Below are 24,461 nucleotides of genomic sequence, written 5' to 3'. Positions count from 1 at the left end.
TTTCTCTGTTTCATTTGAGTTAAGATTATCATTCATTTCACAAAAATGTTGTGCACACTGTAAAGCTACACAGACATTGTGGTCTGTCATCATTCACTCACAATTCATGTACGTTTAAGTCCAGAACTAATTGACAAAGTGAAAGTGTTACTTGTAATCTGACAGATTCAGAAAAGATCCCCCCCCCCCTCCCCCTGCAGGTCCAATGCCACCAAAACATCAGGGCAGCCCGCCGTTCAATCACTGACTCACCATCTTTCTTTATGTGCTCGCTTCCCCTAATGTTAGAACCTGGCTACACCCATTGCTACAGGAGGGCTGCTGGCAAGAAGGAGGCTTGAAAAGAGGTAGGGAAAGTTCAGGGACAAAATGTTCTTGCTAGAGTGAGGGGAAGAGCTGCCAGGAATAAGGAATCTTGGAAGACCAGAGATATTGAGGCTCTGATCAAGAAGAAGGAGGAATATGTCAGGGTATAAACTGATGGGATCAAGCAAGTCCTTCAAGGAGAGGAGATGTGGGAGTACCCTCAAGAGGGAAATCAGGAGACCAAATAGGGGACAAGGTAAACATAACATAACATAACAATTACAGCACGGAAACAGGCCATTAGGCCCTTCTAGTCCGCACCGAACCAAACACCCCTTTCTAGTCCCACCTCCCTGCACAATGCCCATAACCCTCCATCTTCTTCTCATCCATATACCTGTCCAACCTTTTCTTAAATAATACAATTGACTCCGCCGCCACTATTTCTCCCGGAAGATCATTCCACACGGCTACCACTCTCTGAGTAAAGAAGTTCCCCCTCATGTTACCTCTAAACCTCTGCCCCTTAATTCTTAACTCATGTCCTCTTGTTTTAAGTAAAGGAGAATCAGAAGAGATTGTGTTAATGCAGTAAGCGTGCCACAGATGCTGGCGTTGAGGCCAGCAGTGTTTATCATTTATATTAATGATCTGGGTGAGAATGTAGGTGTTCTGTTTAGTAAGATGTGGATGAAACTAAAATTGGTAGTATGGCAGACCATGATTATAATGGACCTTGATTGATTTAGTCAGTGGACCAGCACTAGTGGAGGGGAGGAAAGTTTATAAGGGGCAATTTTTTTTTTAGCACACGGTAGAGTGAGTGTCTGGAATACATTTCTAGGTTGGTGGTGGAGGCTGGGACATTTAAAAAAAAAAACTCCTAGACAGGCACATGGATGCAATAAAATACAGTTTCCCTGTACCTGAAACACTTGGGACCGGACGCTTTTTAGTTTTTGGGGTTTTTTTTCCGGTTAACGGAACAAATGCTCCAAGCAGGTCAGTAGCAGCATCAGGCAGAATCTTGGTATCAGCGGTTAAACGACAACAATAAAACAACGGCAGGATTTTTGAGCATAAAATAATGTTTAATGTGTAACCCAAACACAACTTGATCCCTCCTTACAAAATCAGACAAATGCAGCTCTTACACAGTTGTCTATTTTCATCAACAGCTTGACTTTCTGTTCTATAGACAAATCTTAACTCTTCCTCCTTTTCGCTGACATCCATCATGCCACCTGCAGACCCTCTTGCCATTTCCAACTCTATCTCTGTACATTGCACGAGAGCTTTGTTGTTAAGAAAATGGCGCCCATATGGGCAAGTCAGGTGATTAATTTTTTTCCAAGTTATGACGTTATGTCAGCGCCGCAAAAAAATTTAATTTTTGGATCTTTTCAGTATTCAGGACCGGATATAGAGGATTGTACCGTAGAGGGTTATGGGTGTGAGGGAGGGAAGGGTCAGATTGTTGAGTAGGTTTCTATTGGTTGACAGAACACCATGAGCCGAAGGGCCGATACTGTGCTGGAATGTTCTCTGGAATGGAGGATAATTGGAAATAGTGCAAGGTGTTGCAATTTGGTAGATCAAGCAAAGGCAGCACATGCACAGTAACTAGTAGAGCCCAAAGATCCAGGGTTACAGGTAGATTGTTCCCTGGAAATGGCAACATGGGTCTGCAGGATTGGGTAGAAGGTGTTTGGCACACTTGACAATCAGGGCATTGAGTCCAGGAGCTGTTACATAATATTTTACTGTACAGGAGGTTGGTGAGCTCATAGTTTGAAATGCTGCATGTAATTTGGATCACAGGAAAGGGTTCAAAAATGGTTCGCAAGGATGTCGTTAAACAGGAAAGGGTGCAAAAATGGTTTGCAAGGATGTGGTTAAACAGGAAAGGGGGAAAAAATGGTTTGCAAGGATGTGGTTAAACAGGAAAGGGGGCAAAAATGGTTTGCAAGGATGTGGTTAAACAGGAAAGGGGGCAAAAAATGGTTTGCAAGGATGTGGTTAAACAGGAAAGGGGGCAAAAGTGGTTTGCAAGGATGTGGTTAAACAGGAAAGGGGGCAAAATTGGTTTGCAAGGATGTGGTTAAACAGGAAAGGGGGCAAAAGTGGTTTGCAAGGATGTGGTTAAACAGGAAAGGGTGCAAAAATGGTTCTCAAGGATGTGGTTAAACGGGAAAGTCTGCCAATGCTGTGATTGTAGTGTAATACACAAATGTGCTGGAGAAACTCGAAAGGCCACGCAGCATCCATAGGAAGTAAAAGGTAACCAACGTTCCTGGCTTGAGCCTTTCATCAAGGTATGAGCAAAAAGCAGATGGGCACCCGAATTTAAAAATAAAAGGTAGGGATTTTGCTGGGGATGGAGAGCTTGAATTATAAAGAGGCTGGATAGGCTGAGATGTTCTTTCCCAGGGCTTATGAGGCAGATGCATGATCACGTAGAGATATATAAAATCACGGGGAACATAAACTTGGTGAATAATCAGTCTTTTCCTCAGGGTTGGGGAGTCCAAAACTAGAGGATGTCAGTTTAAGGCAAGGAGGCAAGAATTTAAAAGCGACTTGAGGGGCAGCTTTTTCACAGGCTGGTGAGTTATTGGAGGAAGTGGTAGAAACCGGCATAATCGCAATGTTTAAAAGATGCTTGGACGAGTAAGAACAGTGGAGGAGGGATATGGTCTAAGCACAGACTAAATAGGACAGTTTAGAAGGGCATTCTGTTCAGCACAGATATGTTGGGTTGAAATCCTCTTTCTGCACGGTCTAACTGTCTTGTCCTTGCGCAGAACTGTTAAAGTCAGGCCTGTGATAGAAAGGTCTTGGTTCAAAATATTTCGGTGATCAGGCTGCCTGGTGAAATAGTGGAAGCAAGCAGAGAAGTTGCATTCAAATAAAAACTAGTTTAATTTCTCTCAAATAATTAGCATCATGTTTTGTTTTTGAGTCATTTCCATTCTGATGTGTGGAACTAGGCACTTTAGAACCTCTCCACACTGGTGGGTGGGGTTTCTTATTTCCTGTCTGAGTCTGTTGTAGATTTGTTCAAGGAAACTGATGGAAGAATTAATCAACAGCTCCCATTATCTGGAATCGAAAGTAAATCATAAAATTCTGTAGACCCTGGGGTTGAAATAAAACCACAAGGTGCTGGAGAAGCTCAACAGGTCAAACCATGTCCTTTATGTAGCAGAGGCGAAGAGACAAAACCCTCGTTTCGGGCCTTGAGCCCTTCATCGAAGTATGAGAAAATGCTGGCAGGTTTTTGAACAAAAGATTGGCGGGGGGAGGGGGGGTGACAAGGCAGGAAATGATAGGTGGAGAGGTAGTTGGAATTATTTGGAAGGCAAACCTGGAGGGACCTCAGAGCTTTTATTTGATTATATTTTCCAGAGTCCTTGTGATTTCAGATCATTGTTAGGTGGCAGGGTGCAGTGACTTGGGTTCAAGACCTGTGCTGCCTGTAAAGAGTTTGCGTTCTCCTTGTGTCCGGGAGGATTTCTTCTCATTCCAAAGAAGTACAGGGCTAGAAGGCTAATTGGTTAGGTGGTTGTAGTTGGCCGAAAGGGCCTGTTACCATTCCTGTAACTCTAAATTACCAAAAGACAATCTGTTGAGTTGGCCAACAGCACCAGGATGAACAAAAGTGTAGTTGGGGTGACTTGAATGACTTAACTGCTTGTCAGTGAGATCACCTGACCATAACCTTTTTGAAGGCAAGTGACAACCCAGTAGAAAACCTACTGAAATGATGAAGAATGTGGTGAAATGGTCAGAACCAGCCGTATCTGCAGAGAGATGCAGAGCTGACACATCAGGTCGATGGCCAATGCTGTTACTAGTTGGGTCTTGCAAGGATCTAGATGCTTACTGATCTTGAGCTCCAGCAACTATGTGCTAAGGCCATTATATATAGTTTTTTGAAGTGTTAACTGAGGTATGAGTTAAAACCAAATGTGGCCTTCTCTACGTCGGAGAGACTGGATACAGACTGGGAGATCACTTCGCTGAACACCTTTGCCCTGTCCGCATCAGTGACAGGGATCTTCCAGTGGCCAACCCTTTCAATTCCGCACACCACTCCCGTGCTGACATGTCTGTCCATGGCTTTGTATTCTGTCAAACCAAGGCCAAACTTAAATTTCCGTCTTGGCACTCTACAACTGGAAGGCATTAATATTGACTTCTCCGGTTTCTGCCTCATCCCTTTGTCTTCTTTCCTCCATCTCACCACCTCCTTCCCTCTCCATTCACAGAGCCATCCCCCCCTCCCCCTATTTGCTGGTATGCTCTCCCTTCCTCATCCACCTATTACCTCCTGTCTGTGGGACTGTGCTCCTCCCTCACCCCTACCATTTTGTTTGGGCACCTGGCTACATTTTGCTTATACCTTGATGAAGGGCTCAAGCTGAAACGTTGGTTGTGTATCTTTATCTTTGCTGTATAAAGGACACTGATTGCCCTGCTGAGTTTCTCCAGCATCGTGCTTTTTCTTCAGTCACGGTCTCTGCAGTCATTTGTGGTTTAATATGAGGGACGAGTATTTGGAGGATGTTGGGAGTAGAAAGACAACAATATTGGAGGAACTCAGCAGTCCCTGTACATTTCATACAGTCACAGTACCTGCGGACTTTCGTGTTTCAGGCCTGGAGAAGTTGAGTCTCAGTCATGAGATGGTTTTGCTGTGAATTTTGATCTCAGTTAATTTTTTTTTCTTCTCAGAGATCATATACGTTAATTCTGGAAGCCTGGGATCAGGACAATGCAACATCTGGTGAGTAGCCCAGCCTGCAGAAGTATTTCTATAACTTGCCCAGGCTCATGCCTTTCAACTAAAATCCATCTGTATTCAGGATTGTATTGGCAGCTTTTATGAAGGTGTGTCGTGTTATGCATTTGCCAGGGGTAAAATAGGTGTGGGGGTGGGGGTGAAGCAATGGTTGGCGGTGGGTTTCCAAAGAAGACTAGCTTGAGGAGTTCAGACATGCACCAGATGGAAGTTCTAATTCCTGAAATGTTTAATGATGACTAATTGTGCACACGGGAGAGTACAGAGATGCAATTTGAATTCTGTGCTTTTAGAAAATAATTAACTGCTCTATGACCCCACCCACATCTTCTGCTTCTTCTCTTAAACCTGCTTATTTGATTGCTCAAGTAACAGTTCTATTTACCAAGAGCAGTGTCACGGAGCTTTGCTCTGTATCCATCCCAAGCTGTCCCTGCCCTGGGAGTGTGTGATGGGCGGGTGTAGAGGGTACATTAGCATGTCTAAAACGTATAGCCCGAGCTTTAAGAATGCGTGATAACACTGTGTGGAAGGAGCTTTGCTCTGTGCTGATCATGTGACTTCTGCTGTAGGGGTTATGAGGGTGAATGAATTCACTCCTTATTCAAATACATAAAATCCCAAATAGGTTTCACAGTGTAGCTGTTGAGATGTTTTCCCAAGTGGGAGAGTCTCAAACAAGGGGACATTGCTGCAAAATTGGTTGCTGGTCAGTTAAAACTAAGGCATGCAGAAACTTCTCTGAGGGTCGTTGATCTGTGGAATTCTCTGCCCCGAGGTAGGGGAAGGTCAGATCAGGCGATTTATTTGAGGTGGAGATAGGCAAGAACAAAGGACACTACAGCACAGAACAGGCCCTTCAGTCCTTGATATTGTGCCGAACCATATATTCCTTTAAAAAAAAGTACCTCGTAACCCTCTAGTTTTCTTCCATCCATGTGCCTGTCTAAGGGTCTCTTATATGCCCCTATTGTTTCAGCCTCCACCACCATTCCTGGCAAGGCATTCTAGACACCTACAACTGTATGTGGGGGAAAAAAAATACTTACCCCTGATATCTCCCGTAAACTTCACTCCCTTCACTTTGTACACATGTCCTCTGGTGTTTGTTATTCCTGCCCTGGGAAACAGGTGCTGGCCGTCCACCCTGTCTAAGGCTTTCATAATTTTGTAGAGAGGAAAACATTTGAAAGATCAAGGAATTCAAGGTTTGTGGGGAACTGGCACAGACAAGGCCAACTTAGATCGGGGCAGGATCAAGGGGCTTGTTGGTCGGTAACAAGCCCTTTCAGCCCATGATTCCATGCTGCCTAATTACACCCAATTAACCTACAACCCTGGTACGTTTTGAACGGTGGGAGGAAACCAGAGCCCCTGGATGAAACCCACACAAACACAGTGAGAACGTGCAAATTCCTTACAGATAGCACTCGAACCCTGATCCCGATCACTGGTGCTATAATCGTATGCTATCCATGCCGCCCTAATAACTCCTGTGTTTGAGATGCATTTCCTCCCTTGCTGCTCCCACTGCCTGCTGCAGAAGGCCTCGGGCCATCCATGGGCTTGATCTGAAGGTATCATCGGAGGAGGAGGAGTGGCAGCTGAGATGGACGGAGCCCTCCTGACAGCCTCGTGTCTGAGAATTTGCTGGGCCAAGGAGCAGACCAGCAAATTGCGAGATCCTTCTACCAGCCTGCTATCCCAACCTCTTGATTGGTTGCAGTGGTTCAAGTTGGGAGTTGACCAGCACTCTGCTAAGGAAAATTAGACACAGGAAATAGATGCTAGCCATAAGCTATTGGAGCCCAAGTAGGTCATTCTGCCCATTGACATTGCAAATATCCGGACTGTGGGTAAATCCTTTAGGTATTTAAAGGGGCTCTAACTTCCCTCGTTTAATTTGCGTCCAGACTGCAGAAATGGCAAGTGCTTTAGAAGACTGTGAACCTTCTGAAAGCAGTTGCACAGGTCTGCTCTGTGAAACCCTCTAAACCACACATGTCAAACTCAGGCCTGCGGGCCAAATTTGGCCCGTGATATAATTATATTTGGCCCCCAAGATCATATCAAATATGTATTAGAGCTGGCCGCCATGCCAGTAGAGCGCATGCACAGCTAATACTACAAATCCCAGAATGCTTTGCAAATGCGTTGGCGCCGGCCTGTCAGCCCGCTAATCGCCCCCACCTCCTCTCTTTACTTTCATTTGCATCTGCGACCTGTCGCCCAACTCACACGTAATAAACCCCTTACGAAAAATGGCCAAACGAAAGACAGAAAACAGGACCTTTCAAGACAGTTGGGAGGCAGACTATATGTTCATCATTTTAAAAGACAAACCTGTTTCTCATTGAAGCAAGTTGTTTTTTTTTTTGACTTGTTGTGAAAAAAAAATACATTTAAAAGGAGCTTAAAGGCTATAGAGAAATACTATTTATTGAATATTTTCTTTCTCCTTTGTTAATGCTTCTTCTGGAAAGAGTTTATCCAAAACTATTATTAAACATTTATTTTAATAAGAAAAAGTTTAGCATTACATATGTTGAAAGAAGAGAAAACATGCAGATGTTGTTGAAAATTTTCAATAAATATTTAGTTCGGCCCTCGACTTAGTCCAAGTTTTTAATTTTGGCACCCCTGCTCTAGACTCTTGCACCCCACTGTAAAACTGGAGGATTCCCGCACAGAGCTTCATTGGGATCTGCTGAACTGTCAGAAAGCAAAGCAGGCTGCCAGGGAGTCTTTGGAAGGTAGATGAGTGTGTAGAAGCAGCCTGTACAGGAAAACGACTGCAGAGTGGAATGGGCTGCAGGGCAATCCTCAAGACTGAGAAGTATGTGGGTACTGTACTTCATTGATACCCACAGGTTGGGATGCCTCCCTGCCCTGCTGTGAGGGCAATGGGCATCCTCAGATAAACTATTACTCCCTACTCTGGAGCCAGGTCATGAAGCTGAGAGAGATGATTTGCTACGAAAGAGAATGAAGTGAAAGGCAGTAATTGTAGTTGTGTTTGTGTTTGTGCATCTCTTGATTGTGAATCTTTGCCTGGGAGACATTTTTGAGGGGTTTAGATGGGCCAAATCCAGACAAAAGGCACGAGATAGAATGCCAACTCAGACAGCACACAGGTGAGTTGGGCCGAAGGCCCTGTTTAGTGTTCTCTGACTCCATCACAGCTGAAAATGACATGGCCTTTCTCAAGGTACAAAATAAAATATTTGTTGCTGAGTCAGCTCCAAGCATTTGGGCTTGGTAAGGACAAAGTCTATAAGCTTCATTCTTGCCATCTTGCAATCTCTTCTGCCTCTATTATGTCTTCCTTGGTGCAGCCACTAACCTTGCAATATATGCAGGAAGTGAAATACTTTGAAGAAGGGCTCAGGCCCGAAACATCGGTAATATATCTTTTCCGCTTATGTACACTGTGAGACCAGCTGGGTTCCTCCAGCATTTCTGTATTGTTAATATATGCAAGAAGGATGACTCTGAAGAGCAAAGTCTCTCCTGTCTTCATTTCCACAAACTGAAGTGGTTGGAAAGCAAAATGAGCTCACCCCATCACTTGCGTCCCACACTGCACTACTGATCAGAACCAGGTGCTTTCAGTCAAACAATCTGTCCTGCCCTGGCAGTGTGGAAGGAGTTTTACTGTCTCAGCTGTGCTGGCCCTGCCCTGGAAGTGTGTGTCGAACCAATGTAGAAGGAGGTTTGCTCTGCATCCATCCCTCACAGTCCTACCCTGGGCCTTGGGGTATTGAACTTGACATTAGTGCCTCTTCGTGGGGTGAGATGGGCGATGAGTTAAATAGTTTCCTTCCCACTACTTTGCACTGTGAAGAAGGGAAATCTTGAGCAAAGAAGAATAAGGGGAATTTTCGATGGAGGAAAGTAAAATGCTGACATCTTTTGGGTGGAAAAGGGCAAAGTTTGCTCTTTGAATTGAAATGTCTATGGGCTAATTGCAGTATGCTTCTCAAACAATTCTTTAGAAGTTTGATTATGAAGTTTTGAATTCCAGTTCAGAACTGGTTATGTACAGAGCAGAGAGCACAAACAAACCCGTTCAGAGAAAGAGTGTGATTTAGCTGGTTTCCTTGTAACTTTGCAGTAAAGAAGTTCCTGTTGCTTTTGAATTAATTGATTATGTTTAAATCTAGTGAATTGGAAGTGGTATTTTTGGCCTACAGACAATCCATTACACACTGGGCATGGATTCTTGGCCATGATTCCCATCCCTGAGCGCATATTCCCAGTGAGAGGAGAGTTTGGATCAGTTAAGTCATGCTCTTCACTTCTGTTCCAAAACGGTGGATGAGCTAGCTGCATATGAGCGGGATAGCAGCAGTTGGAAGTGTCAGAATTACCCTCCAGCTGTTGGTGCTCATCGGGGGAGTCAGGGGGGGGGGGTGGTGAAAAGTAATATTTAAAATGGAGGCTAGTAAAATCTTTAAATATCAAATTTTATTGTCCAGGGCTGGGAAGAGTTAAGTTTCTAAATAGTGTGTCGGGAGGTAATTTAGTTAGGGTTATATACAAGCAGTTATTTATAGTTCAATGCATGTCATTATATCAAGAGGCATCTTGGTAATTGCCGCTCTGGATGCAAGGGAGATTCTCTCACTGAGTTCAGGTCATAGAATATGATACCTGTAAAGGTTAGCATGCTCCGAATATCTAGGCGTGTGCGTACACTACGGAGTTGTAATTCTTCAAATGTTTCTGCTGACCATTGACCTACTGCTAGTGCGCACAGTTGTTCTTGCCCCCAGGTAGTCTTTGCTGCCTTCCCAGTGGCCTCTTGTAACTAACCCAAGTGGGTAGTGATTGGTTTGAGGAGCTGTGACCTCTTGCATGGCTGTCACATTTTCTGTGCTACATTGGTGGCCACCCTTTTAAAAATACATCGACTGGAGGTAATTTGGGATGTCCTGAGGTTGTGCGAGGAAGCATTTGAACTGCAAAGTATTTTGAAAAGAAAGAATTGGGTTTTAGGGGACATCAGACTTTAAAAAAAATTCCAGTGAGTGCGTGTAAAGGCCCTAACTCTGTTGAATAAGAATTTTTGTGCATCTGTCCATTGTATTTGGGTATGTGGCACTAAATGCTCATTTCATCCTTTCACGTTTTTTTGTGCGTATTGAAGTATGTTGCAGAGGTGAAATTTTAATTTAGAATGCATTTGGGAATAGAGTGATGAATTAAGATCTCGGTGACTATGCCACCATTTTATTTATTACTTATTTTGGGATCTTTCCCTGACTGGAACCTTTGGAATTTGCTACCATGGGCAGCTTTGGGTATATTTAAGGCAAAGATAGGGTATTAAAGGCAGGAGATGGGGCTGAGTGGAAAGAATGGATATTGGAATGCTGAAGCAGACTCAATAGACCAAATGGCCATATTTCTGTTCCTATGTCTTATGGCTAATGTCTAAAGGTAAAGGTTCCATTATTGGAACGTAATACTACATTTAGAATGTAACATGCATGAAATTCTTTAACTTTTGTCTACCATAAGGCAGACAGTGAGTCGCCACTTTGGCTTGAAACCTACAGCACCTGGTATTCCCAGGCAGTTTCTCCTCCAAGTATTGACCAGGCTTGAGCCTGCTTAGCTTCCAAGATCAGACAATCTCAGGTGTATTCAAGCTATTAGGCTATCTATTGCCTAATTGCCCTTAATCTAGTGGTGGTTATCTCCCACCTTGAAACACTTGAGTCCTTCTGGGATAGGTACACCCTCTGTGATGTATGCCAAGAGTTGAGGAAAGACTGGTTGTGTTTGATTTGTAGGGGAAGCTGTGGGGGATGGTGTCTCTGAAGCCTTTGTCCTTGGCAATCAAGGTTGTGAACTTTGGAGATGTGCTGTGATCTAGAATTCATTGTCTATGGGTAGATTAGCCGACTGGCCCCTCCTCTCTCCTCTGCCTCCATGGGACTCAATATAAACCCTGCTTTCCTACCTTCCCTCCAATTTATCTGAAGACCATTATAGATACCGGCTGTTAATTGTAAGCTAATAAAAGCCTGTTTGTGCTCCACACCAGTCTCCGAGTATTATCGATCACATTTCAATTTTTATTAGCTTACTTTTGGAAACTGGATGGAACCCCTATTGAAGCCAGGCATGCTCCAGGTCGACCCTCTGTCCCTAGAGGCCCCGGAAGAATTAGCCTACTGGTTGGAGTGCTTCCAGTCTTGCCTAACGGCCACCCAAGAAGTCTTCCACTCCAACAGCCTCCGGAGGTCAGTCCTCCTCTCCCGAGTCGGTCCCAAGGGATACATAGTCATCAGGGACTGCACAACGTACGAGATGGCCATTGAAGGCCTGAAGGCTCACTACATGAGGCCTCAGAACGACATGCTGGCGAGACACAGACTCTAGACGTCGGCAACGACTGGGTGAATTTCTGGACAACTATGTTCTGGAACTATGGACACTGACGAGAAAGTGCCACTATGAAGTGGTCTCAGCCCGGGTGAGAGAAGAAGAGTAAGTGCGGATCGAGGTATGCGAGGCAGTGACTGCTAGAGTTGGAGAAGAAGGACCTTGCCAGTACCCTCGATCGGGTGAAATCTCTTGAACAGGTCCCACTGGGAGCGGATAATCTCTCTAACGAAAGCGACACCTTCTCAGAAGACCAGGCCTGCGGAGTGTAGCTGTCCCCAGTTTCAACTATCGTGGCCATGTAACCAGGGATACTATTTCTGTGGGCAAGCCAAACACCCCGTGCCAGATGCCCTGAGAATGATTCCATGTGTTCAGGGTGCGTTAAGAGGGGACAGTGGACAAAAATTTGTTGGGCCAAGGGTAACCCCAGAAAGGCGACTGGGTGTGCGACCCCCGAACTGTCGTACGCCCTGTGCTCAAGCCCAGAAGTGCGGTCCCTGCCTCTCCATGCCGCTCACCGCCACCATCTTGCTGCGCCTTGTGGCAGGAACCGCTACCGGAAGTGAAGCAACAAAGAAGACTAGAAGTAAGGGAATGGTGGCTATCTTGCCACTCCTTGTGGTCGACACCATCTTCCCGGCCCTCAAATCAAGACAACGTCGACAGGGAGAGCAATGCAGCCTCCGGAGTGCTGGCATCCGTCGTCCTCAACCAGGCAAAACCCCACCAGCTGAACAACTCGACGATGGAGGTGAGGGGTGATGGTCATGATTGCTTAATAGACACTGGCTCAAATGAGAACTTTATAACCTCTGCGATTGCTTGATAGGACAACTTAAAGATTTACCAATGGACTTCCATATTTGTCTAGCGTTGCAATCGTATTCGGCAACTATTCAGGGGTATTGTACAGTATACGTAAGTGTAAAAGGGGAGGGTGAATTTTGTAAGTTACGATTGTATGTATTGGAGGATTTGTCTGCTTCTTTGTTGCTGGGCCTAAATTTACTGCGTCACCTTAAAAGCGTGACCATGGAGTACTCGGGTCCACTCCCCCCAATCATGGTGCAAAATGGAGGGTCCCAAAAGCCAGACACTACAAGTGGTCTCTCCATACTGAATATCAAACCCCACCCCTTGTTTCAGAATGTAACCCCCGACTGAAAGCCAATAGCCACAAAGAACAGGCAATACAGTGTAGGGGACTGAGAATTTATTAGAGCCCAGCACAGCCCGTGGAGAGCCCAGGTGGTGGTTGTGAGAGCCCAGGCTAGTGATTGACTATAGCCAAACGATTAATCTCTTCACACTCCTGGACGTATATCCCCTCCCCCGAATCTCGGATGGTGAATGAAATTGCACGGTACTGGATCTGTTCGACCATTGACCTGAAAGTTACCGATCCATTCTGAGGACTGTCCCTACACAGCATTTGTGGCAGATGGGCGGCTTTATCAGTGCCTGAGGGTCCCTTTTGGTATAACGAATGAGGTTTCGGTATTCCATAGGCAGATGGATGAGATGATAGATAAATATGAGTTAAGGGCTACCTTCCCCATCTCAAAAAGTCACCATTTGTGGACATAATCTGGAAGACCACGATGCCAATCTTCAGAAGTTTCTCCACACAACCAAATGCCTGGACCTCGTGTACACTGTCAGTAAGTGTGTGTTCTGGACTAAATGTCTCGCTATCCTGGGTTTTGTGGTGGAGAATGACATAATTGGCCTAGACCCTGAGCATAGGCCCCCCCCCCCAGAACTCCCGATCCCAAGGATATAATAAAGATACATAATGAAAGTTTTGGGCTTGAGCCTTCCATGAGCAAAATGTAGGCAGGCATCTGAGGTTCGGGTGCCTTGATGAAGGGCTCAAGCCTGAATTGTTGGTTATGTATCTTTATCTTTGATATACTGTGTTAAATATACCATTTGATCTCTGGGTTTCTCCATCATTGTTTTAAAATGCTACAATACACGTTTGCAACTAGGTTCAGCAATCTGTGCAGTAGACCAGTTAGCTTGGCTTTCTCATCATCACAGAAGCCTGTCTTCACCCATTGCTTCACTGTTGATGAAGGGCTCAGGCCCAAAACATTGCCAACATAAAGAATGCTGTGTGATCTGCTGAGTTTCTCCAGCATTTTCGTGTGTTAAAATTACAATCACAGTATCTACATGCTTTTTTGTTCAAGTCTTGTGGGGCAGTGAGAAGTGTAATGAATGCGACAGGAACTCAGCCTTGCCCCTCTGCCTCGGATGAAAGGGTGGTAAGTTGCACTACGACTAGAGCAATTGCTTCATCTGCAGAGCCTGAGTTCGATCCTGATCTCGGGTACTATCTGAGAGGAGTTTTTCATGTTTTTTTTTTCCTGTGGTCAAATGGGTTTGGTTTAGTTTGTTTATTTGTCACATTTTACATGGTTCTTCCGTGAGCAATCTTAACAGCTTAGCTTAACAGTCACAAAACCTATCAAGGTCCCTCCAGGTTCTAATGGTGCTGGGATGTGTTGCCCTCTGTGCACAGAAGGCAACATTGAGTGATTTAGTTGCTAAGCAGCTTGTGATCTGGGTTTGGACAAAACCTTCATTTACATCATTCCACATTTTTTTGACCCAGAAGAATTAATTTCAGCCTGTTGAATCTGGTTTACAGTCATTGGTGAGCAGAGAGCCACAGGCGTCAGATCCAAAACTATTCACGATACACATTAACGATTTGGGAGAGGGACCGAGTGTAGAATATGAAAGCTTGCTGATGGCATTAAATTGAGGATGCAGAGAGTGGTGGATTAAATTAATGGGCAAGACTCTGACAGATGCAGTGCAATGTTGGTAAATGTCAGGTCTGCAACTTTGGAAGGAAAAGTAGAAGATCAGATCATTATTTACATGGTGAAAGATTGCAACCTGCTGTTGTGCAGAGGCACCTGGGAGGGCTTGTGCATGAATCACGAAATGTCGGTTTGCAGGTGCGATAGGTCATCAAGAAGGCAAATGGAATGTTGGCCTTCGTTGCTGGAGGGATTGAATTTGAGAGCAGGAAGGTTCTGTTTCAACGGTACAGGCTACTGATGAGGCCACCCTTGGAGTACTGCGTGCATATCTGGTCTCTTGAGATGAGGCTTTGGAGGTGGTACAGAGGAAGTTCACAGGTTGATTCTAGAGAGGAGAGGTTAGCCTATGAGGAGAAAGTGAGACACCTGGGATTGTACTTGCTGGAATTCAAAAGAATGAGAGGTGATCTGCAGAAATGTACAAAATTATGCGAGGGAGAGATGAGATAGAGGCAGGAAAATTGGTTCCATGGTGGTTGAGTCAAGAACAAGGGGACAGAGCATCAAGGTTCCAGGGAGCAGATTTAGGATGGAGATGTGGAGGAACTGCTTCTTCCACAGAGAGAGTAGTGAATCTGTGCAATTCTCTGCCCAAGGAATCACTAAAGACAGCCTCAGAAAGTGTACTGAAGACACGAATCGATTTTTGCATAGCAGAGGAATTAAGAATTGTGTTGAAAATGCAGTGAGTGCAGCTGAGACCACGGCCAGATCAGCCATGATCTTATTGAATGGTGGAACAGGCTCGATGGGCCAGCTGGCTAACTCCTTTTCCTTTATTTTTATGTTCTTATGACTGAGCAATCCCAGCACCTGGGTGTAATAGTACAGATCTATCACCAATGTATATAGTGTATATAGTTACAGTATCTAGACTGTGCTTGCAGCGATTGGCTGAGAGCTAAGCCACGCCTACTGTCTGGGCCTTAAAGGGTTGTGTCCCTAGCCAGGTTGGATCATTCCGGACTGGTCGGCCACCTGTGAAGAGCTCCTGTCTTTTGCTAATAAAAGCCTTGGTTTGGATTGACAAGTCTTTGATTCTTTCGACGAGCTCTACACTGGGCTAACTTACAATGGCTATCATCTATGTCTTTGGGTCATGGGAGGAGACATGGTTAGAGGGAGAACATGCACTGGAGGCCAGGGTCGGACGTGGGTGGTTGGAAATTGGTTTCCATCACTCCACATTCTCAATCGGGGACAGCGAACACAGGAAGACTCCTGTCTGGTGATCGAAGATGGCTGAGTTATTCTCCAGATTTCCATTCAGCCCCCTGAGGAGTCCACACCAAGTCTGAACACCATAAAATGATCTAATTTCAAGTGAGACCTTGCTCTTCACCTAATTTCACCTGATACCAGTGTAGGAGCATGAAGGCAGAGGTTTGAAGAAAGCGTTTAGACTCTCCATGTTCCCTTAGGTTTGCTCCCAATTTTAATTCCCATCAGGATAAAGAGGTGAAAAAGGCACATTGGATGCTTGCCTTCATTGGACAGGTCATAAGATGCAAGGCTGGGATTCACATTACATTGGTTGGACCACACCTGGAGTATTGGGTGCAGTTTTGGTGACTTCACTGGAAGAAGGATACGAAGGAACTGGAGAGGAGATTCACCAGGATCTTGCCTGGATTGGTGTTGGATGCAAGATAGGCTGGGCTTGCTGTAAACACGCAGAAATGCTAGAAGAACTCACCCAGTCTTGGAGCATCCATAGGAGGTAAAGATGTATAACCAATGTATTGGGCCTGAGCCCATCCTCAAGATAACCTTTTTTTTTTAAATTTTTTATTTTTCACACTATAAACCACATTGATCAAGATACATACATTTTCCTTTTCAAATATATACAGTGTTGTTTTCTCCCCCCCCTCCCTCTTCCCATCCCACCGTCCCTACCTCCCCTCCCATTCATTTAAAGTTCAGAATCTAAGATACATTAAACCCGTCAAACAATGTTGTCACTCAATAAAAATAAACAAGAAATTCCACTGAGTCAATTCTTTTCATTTTCTTCTCCTTCTGTCATTTTAGGTGGTAGATGTCCCCGGTAGGTTTTCTCTATTGTGTTTCATGTACGGCTCCCATATTTGTTCAAATATTGTAATGTTATTTCTTAAATTATATGTTATTTTTTCTAATGGAATACATTTATTCATTTCTATATACCATTGTTGTATTCTCAAGTTATCTTCTAATTTCCAGGCTGACATAATACATTTTTTTGCTACAGCTAGGGCTATCCTAACAAATCTTTTTTGTGCGCCATCCAAATCAAGTCCAAATTCTTTGTTTTTTATGTTACTTAGGAGGAAGATCTCTGGGTTTTTTGGTATATTGCTTTTTGTGATTTTATTTAATATCTGGTTTAGATCTTCCCAAAATTTTTTCACTTTCTCACATGTCCAGATTGCATGAATTGTTGTTCCCATTTCCTTTTTACAGCGAAAACATCTATCAGATACTGTTGGATCCCATTTATTTAACTTTTGAGGTGTGATGTATAGCCTGTGTATCCAGTTATATTGTATCATACGTAACCTCGTGTTTATTGTATTTCTCATAGTTCCGGAGCATAACTTCTCCCATGTTTCCTTCTTTATCTTTATATTTAAATCTTGTTCCCATTTTTGTTTAGTTTTACCATTTGTTTCCTCATTCTCCTTTTCTTGCAGTTTAATATAATATTTGTTATAAATCTTTTGATTATCATTGTGTCTGTAATCACATATTCAAAGTTATTTCCCTCTGGTAACCTCAGACTGCTTCCCAATTTGTCCTTCACGTAGGATTTCAGTTGGTAGTATGCCAACACTGTATCGATCCTCAAGATAACTTGAGGAAGATGGACGCTGCAGACTTTCGTGTTTCACTTCCTTGGAATGGAGGAGGCCAAGGAAGTCCTTTATGCAAACATATAAAATTATGATAGATTAGATGGTAAAAATGTTTTTCTTCTGATGGGTTTGTTAAAGACAAGGGTTTGGGTTTAATATGAGAGGTAGGTTTAGGATTTGTTTTTGACACTGGTTGGAGTTGGGATCGCACTGCCTGAGGGAGCAGTGAAGACCGAGACATTTATAGGCTTTACATAGCATCCAGTCAAGAAACTGAATGAGGAGGACATCGATTACCACAAGCCTAACATGGGTGAATGGGAATAATGTAGGTGAGTACATCAGATGGCATGGACTTGATGGGCTGAAGAACCTGTTTCCATGTCGTATGAGCCCATGACTTACTTTCACTCCAGAATTAGCTGCAGCATTGTAACCTTGTGTGAGCTTTCAAAAGGCTGCCTTTTCAACAGGTAAACCTTTCACTGCTGTTTTACATAGCCTGAGGCCAGTTATGATTTTAAACATTGGTAAGTTTGAGCAGGTAACATGTAACTTGACACAAGACTTTGCCAGCCACACGTGCTGAAGCTGCTTCCTTTGGTGACAGGCGAAAGTTTTAAAATTGAAATGCTCCCGAGCTTGCTGTGTCCCTGAAAGAAGACGCGCATTATTTTGCTGTGTAAATATTAGCCCCAGAACAAGAGGGCGGGTGTGATTTGGATGTTTAGCTGGTTTAATTTGGGGAATTCCAAAGAGACTCATGTTTCAGTCGTCTTTCCTAACCTGAGGCCGTCCCCATGTAATATGGACACTGCTACAGGATATCTCGCAGCCAGTTGTGCAAAGATAGCGACGTGGAGATGACTAGATTGTTGGTTCATAGCTTGTGTTCGTACTTATGACACGTTAAATATCATAAATATTACACACAAACAAAACTTTCCACAAATTTGAGTTTTCAGGGATGCATGTTGATGCGGCATATTAGACACTTTGGAAAAACAAAGGAGTGACACATGAAAACCTGCCGTTGCTATGATTGTAATAACACAAAAATGCTGGAGGAACTCAGCAGGTCACGCTACGTCCATAGCACCTACACCCCATCAGGCTCTACATCAAATGTATCATCGTCCTCTGCTACGTACTACGTGATCCCACCATTAGACACATCTTCCCATCCCCTCTCCACACCTTTGGCAGCTACACCTGTAACTGCAACAAATGCTTCCCACCATTTCAACCCCCCACACCATTCCATTGCTGACATGTCCCTCCATGGTCTCATGTATTGCCCAACTGAGAATAACTGCAAATTGGAGAAGCAACACCTCATATTCCATCTGGCCACCCTCAAATCAGACATTAACATTGACTTCTCCAACTTCCGTTCGCCTCCAACTTCCGTTCTACCCCAACCCCCCCCCCCCCCCCGTCTTTCCCCTTCCCTCTATCCCTATGTCTCCTTTTCTCTTGCGTTCTCTCTCTTGAATATTCACAGTTGATGGAAGAAAAGAAAATAGACACTTCATTAGTGCTGACAGATCTCTTGGATGTTCTGGAGTTTATTTTGAGGGTTAGGGGAAGAGTAAAGGGTGACACAGTAAAGACGAATAAAGGTTTCACTAACCCAGAGCTACTTATATCAAGAGGGAAGAGTAACAAAACTGAATCCCTTCAGGTCCATAGTTCCTGCCATCACCTCCAATGCCTGCATCTCTGTAACCACCCAGCCAATCTGTCCAATCCAGCGGTGCACCGAGCTCCAGGCATCAGAGTCGCTGTTTCCTTGAAGTGATTAGGAAGCTGTCAGCACCCGTTGATCCGGGTGGAAATGTCACAGACTTGAGGGTGTAGATTTAAGGTGAGGGGCTGGAGTTTAAAGCATGTTTACTTGGCAAGTTTTTGAGGAGGGGAAGCAGATATGAAGCATTTGGACAGACACATGAAAAGGCAGGAAATGTCCAAGGCAGAGAGGTGAGATGAGATGAAATTAGCATCTTGGTCAGCACAGATGTGGCAGGTCAAAGGGCCTATCCCTGATCTATGTTCCTTTTGAAGGGATTAGCATTTGATTATACTCCTTGGAGTTCAGAAGAATGAGGTAAACCTCGTAGAAGCATTTCGAATGCTGAAAGGCCTGGACAAAATGGATGTGGCAAAGTAGAGGAATTTCTTTAGCTAGAGAGTGGGGAACCTCTGGAATTTGCTGCCACGGGCGGCTGTGGAGCCCAGGTCGTTGGATGTATTTAACACCGAGATTGATGGGTATCTGAACAGTCAGGGTATCAAAGGTTATGGGGAAAAGGCAGAGGAGTGGGGCTGGGTTGGAGAATGAATCAGCTTTGGAGCAGTCTGGTCTACTTTTGCTCCTGTATCTTGTAGTCTTATTTTGGGTCTAGCTAATTCCAGATTCTCTGGGAATGTCACACATGCTGGCATCCTATGACAGGCTAGATCTTTGCGGATCTCGGCTCCTCTGCACTGGGAATATGTTTTCTTAAGGGAAGGATTGGGCACGGAGCAGAGCCGACACATCCTTGATTCTTTGTTCAGGGTTTCATTGTTCACTTTTCCATTGTTCGCTGTTCTTGCACAGACTTGCTCCCTGCGTGTACAGGGATGGTGGGATGCAAGTCGGAGTTCAGATGGGAGGGTGCCTGGAAGGGACACAATGCTCTATACAGTGCTATGCCTGGCCGATTCATATCAAAAATAAACAATTGAGTTCGCATTGTAACAGTACAGGAGGAAGCCGAATGGCTCATTTGGGTCTCCAGTGCCTCTCTGGCAGTCCCATTCACTTGTTCTTTTTCCTTTGTTTACCTGTGTATCCAGTTTCCTGTTTATAGTTCTGAATAAACTAATGAGACTGCTTACAAGGTAAGAGGGGAGGGGGCATTTGTTTAAAACAGGTGCGTAAGAGCTTCTAACACTGGGAATCTCCACCCCTGAGAATTGTGGAGACTGGATCATTGCCATTTCAAGAGAAAGATTTTGAAAGATCAAGAAATCTAAGGCTGAGGGGAACTGGTACAGAAGAAATGAGAGGTGGGGGAGATGAGCCATTATGTCGGTGAGAGCAAGTTTGAAGGGTTCAAGAAGCAGCAAGTCCAATCCCGTGATGACAACTACTTCAATTCTGCGACCCACTCCCGCGCTGACATGTCTATCCGTGGCCTCATGCACTGCCAAATCAGGGCCATCTGCAAACTGGAGGAGCAACACCTACTAATCTGTCTGAAAGCACTCCAACCAGATGGTGTTAACATCGACCTCCCCAGTTTCTGCAAGACCACTCCCCATTCTCCTTCTTTTCCCTGTATCTCTCTCTCTTTTCCTCCAGCTCTACACCCCCTTTCCTATCTATTCAGAATGCTATCCACCCCTCCCCCTGGTTTTTCTTGTGCCCTCCTTCCCTTACCCACCTCTTGCCTCTGAGTCTATGCTCTTCCCCCAGGTTCTACCCTCCCCCATCATTTCATTCAGGCACCTGCCCACATTTTGCTCATACCCTGTTAAAGAGCTTAGGCCTGAAATGTTGATTATGTGCCTTTATCTTTGCTCTATAAAATATGCTGTTGGACCTGCTGAGTTTCTCCAGCATTGTGTTTTTACTTCAAGCACGGTGTCTGTAGACTTTCGTGTTTCACACCAAGTCCTGAACATGTTTTATTAACAAACCTTATTTGCACATAGGGGGAATTCAGAACAGGGAACACATACTCACGCATACAAAGGAATAACCCACAAATTATGCACATTGGATGCTGGTTAATCACTGATCATTGCAACACCTTAGAGTGTGAGAGTTAAACAAATGATACCTGCCACCCTTCTCTCACTAGCAGGCATGACACACCGATGAACTTATTCACAACAAGTGGGACACGGCAGTCTCTCTCAGGTATGCACCTCAACAGCCCCCCCATCCTTTACCAGTACACACCTTGCAATTGATTCTCGAGGGTCGCCCATGGCTCGCAACTTGGAGTGAAGCTTGGGGTTGATCTCAAGGGAAAAAACGATCAAATCGGTCTATTTGTTGGGTCTTATACTGCAGCTGGCTGGGGGGGGCAGGTCAAATTCATGTCAGTGTCATCTCTGGGTGAATCTAACCTTGATTGGGAGGTGAGGTAACTTTTGACCTGTTTCCTGCTAGAGAGGTCTGTGCTGTCTGTAAGGAGTTTGTACATTCTCCTGTGTCTGCGTGGGTTTTCCCTGGGGGCTCCGGTTTCCTCCCACTGTTCAAAACATACCTGGGATGTAGGTCAATTAGGTGGCATGGACTTGTGGACCGAAATAGCCTGTTGTCATACTGCATGTCTATATTTTTTTAAAATAACAGCCACGTTCACACTGAATGGGTTTGCTTCACCCTTGCAGCTGAGCTTCATATCCTTGCCACTCACCTGTGGGGAAATTTCTCCTTATTCCCTACCAAACCTTCCCACTCACCTGTGGGGAAATTGTCCCCCTTATTACCCACCAAACCTTACCTTCACCTGTGCGGAAATTGTCCCCCTTATTGACCACCAAACCTTACCTTCATCTGTGGGGAAATTGTCCCCCTTATTGCCCACCAAACCTTACCTTCATCTGTGGGGAAATTGTCCCCCTTATTGCCCACGAAACCTTACGCCCATCACTTCACATCTGCGCACTGAAGGTCTCTTCATCTTCTGCACACACTTTGAACCAAGATGGAAAGCCGTGGTAAATAACATAGAACAAAGAACATTGCAGCATAGCACAGGCCCTTCGGCCCTCGATGTTTTGTGTACCTATATATTCCTGCCTAAAAAATGTACTAAATAGTACCTTGTAACCCTCTATTTTTCTTTCGTCCATGTGCCTGTCTAAGAGTCTCTTAAATGCCCCTAATGTTTCAGCCTCCCCCACCATTCCTGGCAAGGCCTTCCAACCCATTGTGTTTTTTAAAAGAAGCATACCCTTGATGTCTCCCCTAAACTTCCCTCACTTCACTTTGTACCCATGTCCTCTGGTGCTAGCTGATCCTGCTCTAGGAAACAGGTGCTGGCCGTCCACCTTATTTTTTTTTCTCCAGATTCAACGTTCAGATTTCAGATTTATTATCAGAGTACATACATGACATCACATACAATTCGAGATTCTTTTTCCTGAGGGCGAGGCAGAATTACCAGATAGTGTAAAAAGACTGTACACAACGTATACATGAAAACAAATAACGAATGTAAACACACTGTGCAGTACAGAGATAATTTTTAAAAAGTGAACAAGTACGAGTCCTTAAATGAATCCCTGATTGAGTTTGTTGTTGAGGAGTGTGATGGTGGAAGGGTAGCAGCTGTTCCTAAACCTGGTGGTGCAAGTCTTCTGGCACCTCTATCTCTTTCTTTTCAGGTTGGTACTTCATTTTCAGATAGTCTCCTGTTCCTGGCATTTCATTCCTACTCTTTCTTTTTAAAAAATTTTTTTTTCACACCATAAACCACATTGACCAAGATACATACATTTTCCTTTTCAAATATATTCAGTGTCATTTTCTTCCCCCCCTCCCTCCTCCCATCCCACCCTCCCTACCTCCCCCCCCCGTCCATTTAAAGTACAAAATCTAAGATACATTAAACCAGTCAAACAATGTTGTCATTCAATAAAAATAAACAAGAAATTCCACTGAGTCAATTCTTTTCATTTCCTTCTCCTTTCGTTAATTTAGGTAGTGAATGTCCCCGGTAGGTTTTCTCTATTGTGTTTCATGTAAGGCTCCCATATTTGTTCGAATATTTCAATATTATTTCTTAAACTATATGTTATTTTTTCTAATGGAATACATTTATTCATTTCTATATACCATTGTTGTATTTTCAAATTATCTTCCAATTTCAAGGTTGACATAATACATTTTTTTGCTACGGCTAGAGCTATCTTAACAAATCTTTTTTGTGCATCCTCCAAATCAATTCCAAATTCTTTGTTTCGTCCACCTTATCTATGCCTCTCTTGACCTTGTAGACCTCTATTTAAAGTTTCTTCTCATCCTTCTTTGCTCCATAGAGAAAAGTCCCAGCTCTGCGAACCTTGCCTCAGAAGACTTGTTTTCCAATCCAGGCAACACCCTGGTCAATCTCCTCTGCCCCTCTCCACAGCTTCCCCATCCTTCCTACAATGAGGTGACCAGAACTGAACACATACTCCAAGTGTGGACTCACCAGAGATTGGTAGAGTTGCTTCATCATTGTCTAAGATGAGACAAGCACAAGTTGGGCTAAAGACTGGTTTCTGTGGCATAAAAACTGGTCTCCATAAGATGATGTTGATCCTTGAGATGACACTCCATCTATTTAAAAGTATAATTGCTCCCTTGCATAATTAAAAACCCACCAATTTCACAACTGCCTGACCCTTGGAACCTGCTCCACCATCCCAGATCATGACTGATCTTGTATCATTTTCTTGCACTCTCCCCATCTTTTAAACTCCAGAAGCTACAGATCACTCTGTAGGAGCAGAAGCACGCCATTCAGCCCATCGAGTCTGCTCTGCCATTCTTTCATGAGCGGATCCATCCTCCCACTGTGAATAATGCTTTCCAGTTTATTGCCACATATACAGAGGTAAAGTGAGGGTTTGTTGTGTGCACTTCAGCTAGCCAACCCATACACAGTACAGTAAAGTCACAGTATAGCATGCAGAGGTCCGTGGAGAGATTAGTTTGTACAGAGCAAGGCAATATTATTTTAATAGTGTCATATTTCTTCAGGAGTGTTGTAATAGCAGGAGAAAAAGTCCTCTTGTGGTGTGTTGTCTCACACTTCTGAATCTTCCTGATGGAAAGAAGGTGAACGTGATAACTCTCCCCAGGGTAGAGACGTGTAAAGATTCACCTCCTCTGAGTGAAGAAGGTTCTCCTCGTCACAATCCTAAATTGCTTATCAGGATCTGTGAGGGTTCTGATGGCAAGCAGCGATTCCAAAGTGCCTCAGGCACTGTCAGCTCCATGATTGTATCAGGGGGCAAGGAAAATAATGGAGAGTTGGAGCTTGGGTTCATGATTGAAATGGACAGGAGGCCGTGAGGCTACAGAGGTTATGGGACCGCTGGAAGCGGTGGTAAAGGAGAGCATGGTGGGAACACTTTGGAGAGGCTCGCTTTTGCTTCTCTTTGTCTTGTGTGTCCCTTTACAACAAAAGCAACCACATTTGGTGTATTTTTGTGCAGCAAAAAGGAAACTTGGACCTTATTCTGAGATTGTCGATTACTGGTTTCTGGCCTCAGTCAGCAGGAACCATTCAT

The 24,461-nt window shown here is 44.3% G+C and overlaps 1 protein-coding gene across 7 annotated transcripts in view; it reads left to right on the top strand.

Moving 5' to 3' along the window:
- The window catches only part of jag2b (jagged canonical Notch ligand 2b), a 229,531-nt gene that overhangs the window by 81,974 nt on the left and 123,096 nt on the right, over positions 1-24,461 (top strand). For all 7 annotated transcript variants that reach the window (XM_069915743.1, XM_069915746.1, XM_069915742.1 and 4 more), the window contains exon 3: positions 5,044-5,095. In XM_069915743.1, coding sequence (XP_069771844.1) covers positions 5,044-5,095 — 52 coding nt within the window. The remainder of the gene's footprint in view (positions 1-5,043; positions 5,096-24,461) is intronic.

The sequence above is a fragment of the Narcine bancroftii genome, chromosome 2, assembly GCF_036971445.1.
Source record: "Narcine bancroftii isolate sNarBan1 chromosome 2, sNarBan1.hap1, whole genome shotgun sequence".
NCBI classification, from domain to species: domain Eukaryota; kingdom Metazoa; phylum Chordata; class Chondrichthyes; order Torpediniformes; family Narcinidae; genus Narcine; species Narcine bancroftii.
This window is presented reverse-complemented; position numbering and strand designations above follow the sequence as displayed.